We start from the raw sequence: 13,880 nt of genomic DNA, 5'->3' as shown, positions 1-13,880 counted from the left end.
TCACCACTGGACTTAGGTTACATGCTCTGCTCACTCCTGGCATTTGTCACACAATACAGCATACCATTTGAGATACAGAAAAATGTTTGAATGTTGAACTTCAAAATGTTCAGTGAATGCCATAGCTCTTCAGCTATGATGGTATGTTTTAGGTAGCCGGTACAAAATTATTTTTATACGGCAGAATGGCTTCAGCAGGGGAGCTGACTGCAGACTTAGAGCAGTGGTAGACTGTTTATCATTTTGCTATATAAATGAGGAATATTCAAGAAACCTTAATTTTTCAGATGCATATTAGGAATGTTCAAAATCTCAAGCATTTTTGTAGTTTTCTTCTCTGCTCCATTTGTTTCTTTATGGAGGAAGACAGTTACCAGCTCACAAGCTGTACTTATGGCCTAGCACTATTGATAGTACCTCGGGGAAATATTCTCTGTTGTTTTGAAGATGAGATCACAACAATTTGTCCTCTCCTATAAGATATCTACTCAGAGTTACCACATGCGACCCACCCTTTGTCCGCAATGCTCCTGTTTCTTCTATTCTGGTTATGACCTCAGTAAACAATGTGTAATTGTCCTGAATCGTATGCCAGTTGTTCAAAGTAGGAAAAGAAGTAGAATGAAGACAAGACAGCTGGACAGTGTAGACCTCTGAGGAAAGCAGGCAAATGAGTTCACACAAATTACCATCAATTTCTCCCAGATAGGCAGTTCTGAGCACTTTTTTTTTTTTATCCTAGCATATGTATGTAATATATTTGGTATGTGATGCATACACAGACAAATAAAAGTCATCTGTAGAAATATACAATTGGCCTCAGTCATTATCCAGGCAACATAAAACATTTAGATTTATAATAAGCCTCAAACACATTTTCAAGACGTCATCACACAAATCCTCACAGTTCCTTCAGATTATGATTCAATTCACTATTGTGGGTTTTTTTGGTTTTTGGGTTTTTTTTTTTTTTTGCATAAAGGCAGACAAAACAATAGCCTCATGCTATTAAAACACCAGGAAAAACACTGTCAAGAAAAATGAAAAGGTGCCAATCTTTTTTCAGTTCTGCAGAACTGAAGGTTTAAGTGCATCTTCCAGCAAGAAATTTTTGGAAAAAACTTGCTGGGACTAATTAATCCCTAATTATCAAATTCTTGGATGGAAAGATTTGGTGATTAAGTGCATACAAACCACAGACTGTGCTAACCCATTCTTTTCTGAGTGGAGCAAACTGACTGGTGGTGATTGAATTTTACATACACATCCTCTCCTTGCTGCCTTGCAAAAGGCAGCTTGAGCTGTGCTGAAAGAACCCAACAGGAGTGGGAGTCATTCCTGCCATCAGTAAGAAAGAAAGAATCCCGCTTATCAACTTGCAGCTTCACAAAGACAGCTGCTCTCCAGCTCCCAAGTCCACAAATTACAAGGTTATATCAGAATATAAACTGAGGTATATTTTTCGTACAATTTTCCCGACAAAACCTTATGTTATGTGCTGTTAAATGTGTTGTAAATTATATATAATATAAATTAATTGAAACACCTCATGTCAAGTCCCCCCTTCAGCTTACAGTTTGGGAGCTAAGTAGAAAAGACAGACTGTTTTCACACAGTACTAAAATAAACAGAAAGACCAGGCACACTTGAAAAATCAACTCAAAACCATTTTTTAGAACGTCACACAGAGTAGCACTAGACATTAGTTATGATGATTGTAATTAGCACCCAGACATACACAGTCAATACTACATTTCCTCAGCTAGTAACTGCATTGTACCACAGGACAAGTGAAAAAAAGTGGATTGTGGAAATATTTTGCCTTGTTTCAGTAATCTGTCTCTCAATCACTCGTTTTTTTTTTTTTACTCCCCTAAAACACCGCAAGTGGAACAGCATCTCTCAGAAACTATTGCAAATGCAATCTTTAGGATCTTTCACTACTCCATTTTTCAAGGCAAGAGAGCTTAAGTTTGAAAAGGAGCAGCAGCCATTCCACCCCTCTTGCTCCAATCTAACCAACAGACTGAAACAAGAGGATTGGGTACCCTCAAATCCCTCTTCCCCTGCAGGTGTCCTCCCTCCAGCTGACCAGCACCTCTGCAATGCTCTCCCATTTAATCCCTGCCCTCAGAGGCACTGCACAGAAGTGACTAATTGCCATTTACCAAATTATCCTGGCCTGCCCAGGGACAAGGCTCCTGCTTGCTCTCCACGAACCATGTCAGATCTACGGAGACAAAGCCACCCACACGTTTCCTTTGTAGCTCAAGACTGATCATACACAAAGAGCAGATCTATCAAGGCAGATACACAGTGGCTTTTGAGAGCAGAATGGAGCGGAAGATTAGGAAATCACCTGTAATAATTCTTCCCTTTCTAGTCTGAATTCCTAAGAGGCATTTTCTTCACTTCCAGAGCCATTGTCCTCCCTGTAAGGGCTCAGCTGTTAATGTCACTATCTTTTGAAACAGGTCATGATAATGGCAAGCCTGCTTTGGGCATATTGCTTCAAGCTCATTAATATGCATGTTCTCTCTCCATTCATTTCTGTATTTACTTTGAAGTTGCCTAGCTGGAACCTGCATTGCTTTTCTGCATTAAGAGTCTTGGCTGGCATTTTTCACCTTGCTGCATCTGGTTTTTGTTGATTCTGTGTTGGGGTTGTTTTCTGTTTTTTTTTTTAATCTAGGTTGGAAATGGAACAGAATATTGCAAAAGTCAGTTAATAGCACATCAAGCGACATTTGGTGCCCAACTGAATGCATTTCTTGGCCTCCTCACCCTCTCCACTGAGAGATGTTCTTTCTACTTGCTCTCAAACTGACTTTGTTTACATTGCAAATTTTAGGGCAAGTTACATCTCTGTATTTGTCAAGCACCTGCCTCAGGGGAGAATAGCTCTTCATTGTGCATCCGCAAAAAAATAACAACACCTGGGTTACCATAAGGCTCTTTTCTAAATGTCTCTTCCACCTGAAAGAGCTACTTCCAGCATGGGAGGAGAAATCAACTTTGACTCAGATATCAAATTCTCAGTATGATAAGGAAAAGTGATTCAACTGTCTTCTTTTATTTTTGGCTTTGTGATTTGGGAGCAGTTCATTGTTCAGATGACATAGTCAGTCATAACTGAATTTCTGTGAGGGGGAAGAGTAAAAGCATTTATATAATATTCAGAGGTCATTTTATATTAATATCTCTCCCAAACAGATTAATCTCAACCTTGTATGCTGCAACAGGCCCATGCCCATGTCATCTAAGGTTATTACGGGGTGAAAGACTTGGACATACCATTTTTCTCAGAATACCCACAGAAATAGCCAGTTAGCTAGTTTTTCTTGAGGCTGCAAGTCATGACAAGGTAGCTCTGCTTCCTACCAAGTCCATTCCTAGCAGATTTGCAAATAGACACACAACTTTCTTTAGTCCTTCCTACAAACAACAGTTTCTTCTCTGCAGGTAGCCATTAGAAAAGCAAAGAACATATCCTGAAGCGTGTGAGAGGAAGAGGCCAGGAGCAAAACATCAAGCCTGTCTAAGCAGAGAGTGGAGCTGTCTGATTATATAAATTTGCTGGCCTCTTCTGGAAGGCTACAGGAGAAAAAGAAAAAAAAAAAAAAAAACCAGGTACAAACTCCTTTTTCAGCAGACTCTAAGATACTGCTAAGCCAGTGTATCAAAGCTATGATAGTTTAATAGAGAGTTTATTGAATCTGCTTTTAATAGTGTCTGGTTAAATTGATGAAATACAAAATTCAGCTCACAGCCACCAGCTGAGGCAGTTGACCACAGTGTAGATCTACTGCTGCTTATTCTTGACTTAGTAACAACATATTCTCCAACAGGAGCAGTAGTAAGAATGTAAAATCATTTTAAAATCCATCACACACTACAATGCAGTGAGCATCTGCAAGACTGATAAGTGAATGCAGGAACAGCAGTGCTAAGAGCCAAAGTGGCCACCTGTGGAGGAACTAACAAAACAAAGCTGAGAGCATGCACCAAAACATTTTCTTCTTCTATTTTTTTCCCCCCAAAATTATCTTTCTTACTTTCAGTACCTTAAAGCAAACAAAATCCATCTCAGTGAACCCTTGAAACTGGATTGTAATTCCAGATAAATAAAAAAACTCTGTGACTGTCACAGCACAGTCATTCATAATTTGAACCAGCTCTGGTAAAAGAATGCATGTCAGCCAAAAAGGATGACAGATAAGAGAGAGCATGCTACAGAACAATTTAACTCACGGTGGCTAATTTCTGAACATCTTCATCAGATGCTCCCAATGAAGCGAGTCCTATCTCTTGTGAAAACTGGGCAAACTTAGGATCAGCAAGTAGAGGCACATGTCCCAAAAGTTCATGGCATGTATCCCTAGAGGAATGGAAATGAGAAGAGAGCCATTACAGGAATAAATGCCACAGTAATTCCATAATCAATTTAACATAAACCATTTAATATGGGTCAGACCTCTATTCAAAATGTCTTACCACAAAACATGTTTCTTACGTTAATGGTTCATCCCTGTGCACAGTTCTACAGAAAGACATGGGTTTATTAAATGGATTAACACCACTTTTTCCATGATTTCCCCATCGTTTACAGACTAACTGGGAAAGCACAATCAGTTGTCTTCCAGGCTTAGTTCCATGAAAAGCAAATTGCTTGTCTTATGAGTACAGTTTACAGCAATTCTATCCACACGAATCAAGTTCAAAATCCAACACAAACTCTTCCTCTTCTCCATTCACCTTTCACATTCCGGTACAGCTCCACAACCAAACATTTTGTAGCTTACCTGTAGAAATTTAGCATAGTAATCACAAAGGTATCTGGTGTGTCTAATTTCACATTTTGCCCTCATTTCCTACTGTAATCAGTGGTTACTTTCATTGTGAAGTCCAGTTCTCACCCAGCAGGTTTCAGAAAAAAGCAGATAACCTGTTTTGTTTCAGAAAGAACTACTGTCTATACCTGTAAGTGCATTATTAGTCACAACATAGTGCAAATATAAGTCTACAAAAAACTGCTAACCAAACAAACAAAAGTGCACATGCATCATCTACAAAAGCTCTCAAACAATTCTGAAAGTTTTGGTGCATTTGTTCACAGAAAATAATGGACTTGGTAGTAAAGTTCACTTTAAAAATCAGATCTGACATTTCCTTTGCTTTCGTCTCTTCAAAGACATTTCTCTTGTTTTTTTCTTTTAAGCTGTAAACAAATGTTTTAAAGGCAGGGAGAAAACATCAAGTTATCTGCTTTCTATCCAAAATCATCCAATTTGTCTTTTATAAACTATTTTTGTTCTAAAAGACACAGAACCTGACACTTCAGATAAATCATAAGAACAATGCTATATACAATTTAGAGTTTCCTATTCTTATTCACTATTCCTTACCATAAAGCCTGCGCCAACTGTGCCTAGATAGACACTATCTTCTGAATGTGTGCAAACGAGCATTACCATAGCACTTCTGGCATCCCTAGTTTGCCTCAGCAGCAGCCTATCAGAAATGCAGTTTGGGTATTGTAGGCCATCTTCTCAGCTCAGATGGTCTCACTCACATATTGCTTACCAACATTTACTCATGTTACATTCACGCTTTTTGGTGAGATGCATACAGCTCTGAAGCTGTGCGTGAAAAGTTGGAACTAAGTTCACATTTGAGTAATTCATTCAATCATCTAGAATAATTACCAAATCTCATTTCTCTTCTTTCCCAGCCATAAGCATTTCCAAAAGATGTGGGGGATGTAAGTAGATGCTCATGACACATGTTCCACAGATGCTGACTAGAGATTCAGTTGCAGTAATACTGACTGAGTGCACTGCCTGAAAAAGAGGCTGAGGGGAGGACTCGTGGTGGCCTACAGCTCCTCTTGAGGGGAGCAGAAGGGCAGCGCTGAGCTCTGCTCTCTGGTAACAGCAACAGGAACAGAGGGAACAGCATGGAGCTTTGTCAGGCGAGAATCAGGCTGGGGATTAGGAGAATGATCTTCACTAGAGGGTGGTCAGGGCCTGGAACAGGCAGCCCAGGGCAGTGGTCACAGCACCACGCCAACAAAGTGCAAGAAGCATTTAGACAACACTACTGACGTAGGATTTGATTTTCAGGTGATCCTGTGTGCAGCCAGGAGTTGCTTTCAATGATCCTTATCGGTGCCCTCCAACTCAGGATCTTCTATGATTGTATGCTTACCTTTACTGTGTTCTTATCTCTCCATTCAACAGCTAAGAAACATGTATGATATGTACAGCTGGCCAGGAACAGTACCAGACTTAGTTACTTAGCTAAAGAAAATTGTTTGCTTTTTTGTTCTCCTCTCTCATTCTCTGAGAAAGTTTTTCTTTCTGAAAGTAAGATCTTTTCTCCCTTTTTTCTACATCACAGCACGTCCTTCTAGAATACAAGAGATTCCCATTTTCTGTTTTTCTTCAAAAACAGCTGACAAGAAGGCTTTTCTTTTCTTGCCTATATACCTTTCGCTTGGTAGTGCTCTGAGATGTGAAAGATGATCAAAGTTTCCTACCACAAGACTTGTAGCTTAGATAGTATTCCTTTCCTCATTAGAGTTCAGACTTGAAAAATTGGCTTGCTCTGCATGGTATCTCTTTGTTCAGGAGATGGTTTGCATCACTTGAGTGGATAATCAAAGGGTAATGACCCTTTTTTATTAATTTAGTTCCAGTCACAACAATTTCTTGTCATCTCCTGCAAGATTTAGCTCACTAATAACACAAAGAACTGCAGAAAAAGGGAGTTGGCTATATGATGGATACACTGAGAGAATTACCAGTGCCAAACAAGTCACTGGAGGAGTCTAATTTCTCTAGCCATTACCTTCAGTGCAGAAAGGGACCACAAACACATTCCTTGGAAGTCCAGAGCTTGTAACTCTACTTCCCATCCGCACTGAAGAAATCAACACAGATAGCTGAACACTTCACCAGATCTATTTAAGATAACTTCATACTAGTAGTTCAAATAAGGAGAACAAAGAAAAATAAGCGGGACTAGCTTCAAGTTCTTGGCTCCAGGAAGGATTCTGCAATGCTTGTGGTACCTGAGTGAGTGTCTACATCTCTATTTTCCTGTGCAGAAGTTGCAGCTCCCAGAAACAAACGAGGAAAGGCGTGTTTTTCCTAGTTCTGCACTGGGGCATAGGCTCTTTCTGTCACTTCCACCCTCACACAAAAAAATGAGAACAGACAAAGGCTAGCCTGGCCCTATAAACTTGTTTTTCTCCTGGTAAGAGGAGGAGAATGCAGAGGCAGAAAATACTTCTCTTCTGCCTTCAGCTTGTAGATTTTTCCATTAAAAGTATTGTTTTAACCGAGTAGTTTTAAAGAAGGAAGCTTGAAACCAAAGAGCATGGGGAAAAAAAAAACAAAACAATAACAGAAAAACACCAAAAAGACCCTACACCCTCCAGGAAGAACCATGAACCAGCATTTGAGATCGTCATTGGAGTCCATTAGATTTCCCTGCCAGTCTGGTCCTTTATAGATAGCTTAAACAACATAATTCTTTGCTTAACTACCAAGGCTTGATTCTTTTGTTTTGTTTTATTCAGAAAATAATTAAGTTCCTTTAATTTATTCCCACACATTGCTCAGAGAAAATAAGATTTTTGTAATGCACTTTTCACAGCAAAAGATTTTTCTTGAAGTAAATTAGTTAGCAGAGCAGAGGAGATCTATATAACTCTGTGAATGTAGTAAGAACATAATGAAACTCAGGAAGAAATGTTTTAAAATGCATATAGTAGTGATACAGATCAAACCAAATGAACTCTCTAATTTGTATCTAGCTCTATAGCCTGGGTGTTAAATCTGATGGAAAGCCCACTGAAGTCAAAAGGAGTCTTTTTAGCAGGTTTATATCATTGAAATGCAACATTCAGCAAGCCATGGACCTGCAGCAAATCTCATTATGGTCCCATATATCAACTAGCACATCTCAGGGCATTGCAGCTGCAGCAGAAGATGAAGAGCTGTCCTTCCTCAAGTCAGTTTAGTTTTGTCATTGATTTCAACAAAGCCAAAATTTCACTCTACATTTCCAATAACAATTACTATGTGCTCCATTTTATGAAAAGAAATCACACACAATTTGAAAGGGATTTTCAAAATTTTCCTGTGGAGCTCCTCCTAGTCAGTGCACATTTTAAATAGTTTCAGAACAAGCAGGTCTGCAGAAAGAAAGCAACATAATTAGGGCATGACAACTTCCTTCCTCTATTAGTCATATTTAGAACTGTTAAGACCAAAACCTGAATTTTTAAGCTCAACCCAAACAGGGAACAAAAATATTAATTCTATTTTAACAAGTATTACCAAACAGTGACTTTCCAGATGCCACAACCAGAAATGTTACAGAAAGTAGTTGTAATTACTAAGGTTTTAGTATGATACACGGTAATTCTGAAAGTAAGCAGAAAACTATACAGGTCACAAATATATAAATCAATGAACGTGAGGACATTAGCAAAAATACAGGCACACCTGCTTGTTTCCTGGCTGATGTTCCACTTAGAGTTATATACCTAAATCCTCTATCAATAGATGAAAGCACACTCCTAATTTTATATTAGGTTAATAAAAATCTGAGTATTGCTGAGTATTGGCAGGTGTTGCAAACACTAAAGAAGATATTTAGTGCAATACTTAGTATTTCCTAAGTGAAATTTCTTTTTTTGTAATATCTACGGATGTTCTCAGACAGACCAGAGAAGGTCCAGCACCATACATACAAGCCACTCTTTCTGGGTTTTACATTGTAGTAATTACCCTAAAACTTGCAAAAATTGAAGTCCTATTTACAGAGATTACAGAAGTGAGTGCATTAATTCAGAGATCAGCACCTCTTACCCAATACAAACATGCACACAAAACTAGCCTCACGGTACCTCAGCAGATACTCTGCTCTGTTCACACGCTGAAAAGATGATGGGATATGCGTGGTACAGCACCACCTGCTGACTCTGTCCAGAATAATGCTAGAGCATTTTTAGATACAGCTTAATATGCAGTTCCATTAATCCTTTTACATCAAAAAAAATACTATTCCATGGTTTCAGCACTCTATTCAGGAAATCAAAGTTAGGCATGGGTCCAAATGTTTACATGACTGAAGCTGAATACGTTCATATGAACCCTTTATTTTTGCCGAATTTTACAGAAAGTAGCATAAGCTCAATAATCAATGCTGCAATTTCATGCTAGCTTTCTGGTAAGTGATTCACTACATAAATACCATTCCTGTGGTTTGCAAGATTAGCGGATGCTTTTGGTGAAACTGCCTCCATACTAGCTGGCACGTTAGCACTGCACAGAGCACAACATGTATAACACAACAATTGAAATCACTTTAATCTTTTTTCCTTCCAAATTTTCATCAAGAGATCAACAGCTACAATATTTTGTCTAAACACACAATATTCTGTTTCAAAAAAGCTGCAATGTTGTTCCATGAAAGTCATAATCATTCCTCCTCTTCCTAATATGTTCTCTGTAACAAACTTCATACGTAACACCCTCTCTGGGTGAGAAAACTGTGCCTCATGATTTGCTTTTGCTGTTTCATAGGCACAATACGAAGTTCAGCTGCAGAGTCTGGCCCCAAAAAGATAAATGGAGATACAAGAAACCAAACTACAATTCCAAAAGCAAATTTTTTCACGAGATTCAGGGCTTCCCTTTCAAGCTTCTTTCCTTAGTTATCATCGGAAAAAGTTAAACTGTAGTCACTTTTTCAAAATACGTATTTGAAAGCTCTATCTTCCACTGCAAAATAATACAGGTAGATTTTTTGATCCACTAGATAAATAACAGCTATTTAAGACCTCTGTAAAAAGTCCATGAGAAAACTCCTAATCAAATTCAGATTCTTCAGCATGAAGGGTTATATCACTGACAGGGTAACTACATTTGTGACACTGTTCTGCTTTTCAACCTTGCCTAGTTCACTCGGGTCTTTTAAGAATCCTACAAGCACATTTTTTCACCACTAAAGCAAATGAAGCAACTTACGGTTCTGGGGTGTAGAGAGGATCCGAGCCATGTCGTACATACTGAGTACAGTGAAAAACTCTGTATGCTAAGCCAGCTAAGAAGTCTCGGGGAGAGAGATATCCAGCAACTGGTCTCACTGTGAAGCCAGACCTTTCTGAAATGAAGGAGATAATAAAACACCATATTATAAATTACTATATCAATTTCTAAGGATAAGTAACGGTCTGCAGTTAATTACCAGAAACATGGCATGGAAAGTCTTGGCTGAAGGTTACCATACATAATCTTCATCTATTAAGTACAAGAATTGTTTTGCATTGCTAGCATATTTTTAATGAAAACACCTCAAAGTACTTCAAAGTTTGTTTAAATAACTTTGTATAGAAAGGAAGGTAAAGTGCCATAAGGGATGTTCTCAAATCACAAAGCGTCTGATTTTCCCATCTGGCAGCAAAGCAGGAGAAAGTTATCCAAAACAGAGGATGACTTCTGCAAAATGTATTGAAAACAAACAGAACAAAATAGGATTAAACCAAACCTGCCCTTATTTTTATAGATAAATACTGCTTTGTGACAGTAAAATACTGAATTTCAAATCTAAAGTCCTCATTTAAATGCTTAACAAAGTGTTCAGTTGACAGATTAGTCCCAGTGGAGAATGATTTCAGATTGAGTAACTTTGAAAAGGACATTTCTCTCCTAAACTCATTCTTAATTCCTTGCAAGTATTTACAAGAGATTGTTCCAAGCATTTCTTCAACAGATATTACTCTGTTCTATTCAGTCTAAAAACATATTTGTGAAAAATATGCTAATTTTTGAGTTTTTAGTTAAGGAAAAAGAACCTAATTCCTTAGGGATTATAGTGCAGTCTATGAGAATCCCAGGACACATCAAAATTGAAAGATCAATGAGTCACTTATCAGTAAATGCAATTATTGACAAACAAGAGCTAAGGATGAAGCAGGGACTGGGGAAAGTAAGCCTCTCATTATCAATGTTGTATTTCTTTTAGTTAAAAATTTACTTTACATGCTTGGGAGAACACACTTAGCTTTTTTCTTTTTTTCCTCTACATAACACTTAACAGCCCATAACATTATTTTCTAAACACATGTCTGTACAGTATTTTAATTCCTGAGCATCTGAGGAAGAAGATTAAGGCATAAGTATGCGTGTCTGAAGGAAGCCCTGGGAAAAGAGAAAATCTTAAGTGAACGCTTTGGCAGCTCTAGAGTTAAAAACCAACAGGTTCTTCTCATCTGTCGCTTCTCCTTCCACATGGGATACATTTCCATCACAGATGAGAAAGCAGAGTATTTTCAAACTTAAATGCGTAATATCCTGATCATTTAAAAATACCAGAGAAGTTGCAGATTATCTATGGAACCCCACTGAATTTTCTTCATACATTTATGTGAGCTTCATGGGGTTTTAAGCATTCAGGAGAGCCTCATATTTTCCTTTTTCCTTAAATGCCTAGATACAATGGGAACACACACTGTGGTTACCAGGACACTCACCCTCCGTTATCAGAACAGCAGAGCTAACTCAGCTCTTTTTCATCATATAGAAGGACTTTTCTCCCTGTGTAGGACAACACCAGTGCAGCATGTGATTATTTATTTAACTCATCTCAGCATCATATCATCTTCCATGAAAAGTATAAACCACAGCTGGCTGATAGTACTGGGAGCCTTTCTATTCAATATGCTTTGCATTACATTCTAACAGAAAGGAGTGTTTCAAAAAGCATTACTTACTGATAAATCAAACATTATTCTTACCTTTAAGAAAAATAGAGACATCTTCCAGCTGAGGCACATTATCCTCTCTATATCCACAGTACTTAGTCAGCAGAGGAAAGTTCTTTAAATATTCACGACAAGCATGGGTGGGATAGAGTTTACTGAGTTCCCTGAACACCACCCCCCATGTTTTAATTTCTTCAGCTGTGTACTCCACTCTGGGAATGGGTTGACCACTGTTGGGGTAAAAAAAAAAAAAAAAAGGGATAGAGAGTATATTGTATATTTGAAAACAATCAGATTGTATATTGACTCTGGATGGCAGAATTTCTGTGCTACTTAAATAACTGTAACTACATAGAGCCTGCTAAAAAATGAACTACTTTAAAGTGATAACTAGATGCTTTTTCCTTAGAATTTTTTCCTAATGCTATGTTTTACATATTACGTTTATTTCATAAGAACTGCACTTCTTAATAAGCAGTGAGATAATTTCCATAACATAACAGAAAGATGGATTTCTTATATGATGCATTTGTACACCAAAGTAATAGCTCTGCTTTCTGTCACTGTTGCTTTTGTAATGGTTAGCTGAAGCTCCAAATTCAGTTTAACTTGTACATTCAGTAAAACCATCAGTTGATTGCTCTATCTGTTCCATGTAACACACAATATTCACAGACTCTCATTTTAAAAATGAAGATTAGGCAATTATCTAGATGTTTAGAAACACGTAGAAACAACAGAACACGTATATTTATTATTTAGACCATTGTGCGTGTGTGTTTGGAACCCCACATTCATGCAGGACTACATGATGAGGAAGCCTGCCTCAGAGCCAACAGCCCAGAATAAGTGAAACTAAGACTTTAAATACATCTCTCAGTATTTTTCTTCTGCACAATTTCTCTGCCTCCTCCACCTTAAACAGATGCAGAGAAATTGCAGAGCAGGAGCCTCCCAGGAAGCTTGCTGATCTGTCTCTGACATCCAAGATTTGCCTCGAGGGTTACAGCTAATTCAAAACTGAATGACAGCACAGAGTGCGAGGGGCTCCTTCCAATTTGCACCGCCTTGCATTTAGCTTTAAGGAATTTCCCATGACATAATCTTCATCTATCATTATGACTTCCCTCTAGAAACTTTATAATCTTTCTCTGGATTTAACATTCACCATCTACTACAAGCAACTACAAAATCTGCCACCTCCTCACGTAACCTTCTCTTCTCTCAGACTGCCGATGAGCACAGATTAGGCAGAGGGATTCCAGGTTCCTACCTCCCACAGCCCAGCCACCACAGTGCTGGCACCATGGGTACTCCCAGCTCAGTGCTGCAGTGTCCTCTGTACAGACAGCAGCCCTGGCTGTCCCACCAACAGCGTGCACAGCATAGCCCTGCTGCTGCAGAACTGCAGTGCTGTGTATTTGCTAGAGCAGTTGAGTTTCCCTCCTGACTCTCATCTGGTTTATAATCCTGTCTTCACCATGCCAGGTAACAAGGAACAAGCCCTCCTGTCGCACTCAACTGCTGTTAAGCAGTCTCTCCATGCACAAAGAGAAGAGCCTCTGCCCTACGTTTGTTTGTGGTTGTCCCCTTATCTTTATTGAAAACTTAGTATTTAATCCCCTCACCTTTCACTATATCAAAGTATTCTGATCCATAGCAGTATCTGTCAGTCAAAGGATACTTTGTATGAGACACTCACACTTGTCAAAAACGCTCTGAACATCCAATACATTAAATTTGCTAGTTCCCCTTCAGCCACTCTTTTGCAGATGCGACAAGAATTGCAATGCATGTGGTGAAGCACTGCTCACCAGCAGAAGCTGCACTGGGTCCATGTCTGTTATGCTGTGGGAGTCAATCCTTCAGATCCAGTATCTGTCTTCACCTGCACAGTCCATCAATCTTAAGCTGCTGCCAGCTCATGGGAAGGATAACAGAGCTACTTTAAATCGTATCATACACACCAGGGACAAACAGACTGGTACTCCACCCACCTGGGGCTGCCAGAGCTGTGCAGGAGCCTCATCCCTTTTCCCTAGATGCAACATCTACTATGGATACTGCCATTACAGGTCAGCACTGACCCAGCAAAGCTGAAGAA

At 38.8% G+C, this 13,880-nt stretch overlaps 1 protein-coding gene across 3 annotated transcripts in view; it reads right to left on the bottom strand.

Moving 5' to 3' along the window:
* TPH2 (tryptophan hydroxylase 2) overlaps positions 1 to 13,880 on the bottom strand; it is a 54,025-nt gene that overhangs the window by 24,835 nt on the left and 15,310 nt on the right. For all 3 annotated transcript variants that reach the window (XM_031589703.2, XM_090138818.1, XM_090138810.1), the window contains exons 6-8: positions 11,810 to 12,006; positions 10,041 to 10,176; positions 4,252 to 4,378 (exon numbers count right to left, since the gene is read on the bottom strand). In XM_031589703.2, the coding sequence (XP_031445563.2) occupies positions 4,252 to 4,378; positions 10,041 to 10,176; positions 11,810 to 12,006 (460 nt within the window). The remainder of the gene's footprint in view (positions 1 to 4,251; positions 4,379 to 10,040; positions 10,177 to 11,809; positions 12,007 to 13,880) is intronic.

Source organism: Phasianus colchicus, chromosome 1 (assembly GCF_987193195.1).
Source record: "Phasianus colchicus chromosome 1, bPhaCol1.hap1.1, whole genome shotgun sequence".
Lineage (NCBI taxonomy): Eukaryota > Metazoa > Chordata > Aves > Galliformes > Phasianidae > Phasianus > Phasianus colchicus.
This window is presented reverse-complemented; position numbering and strand designations above follow the sequence as displayed.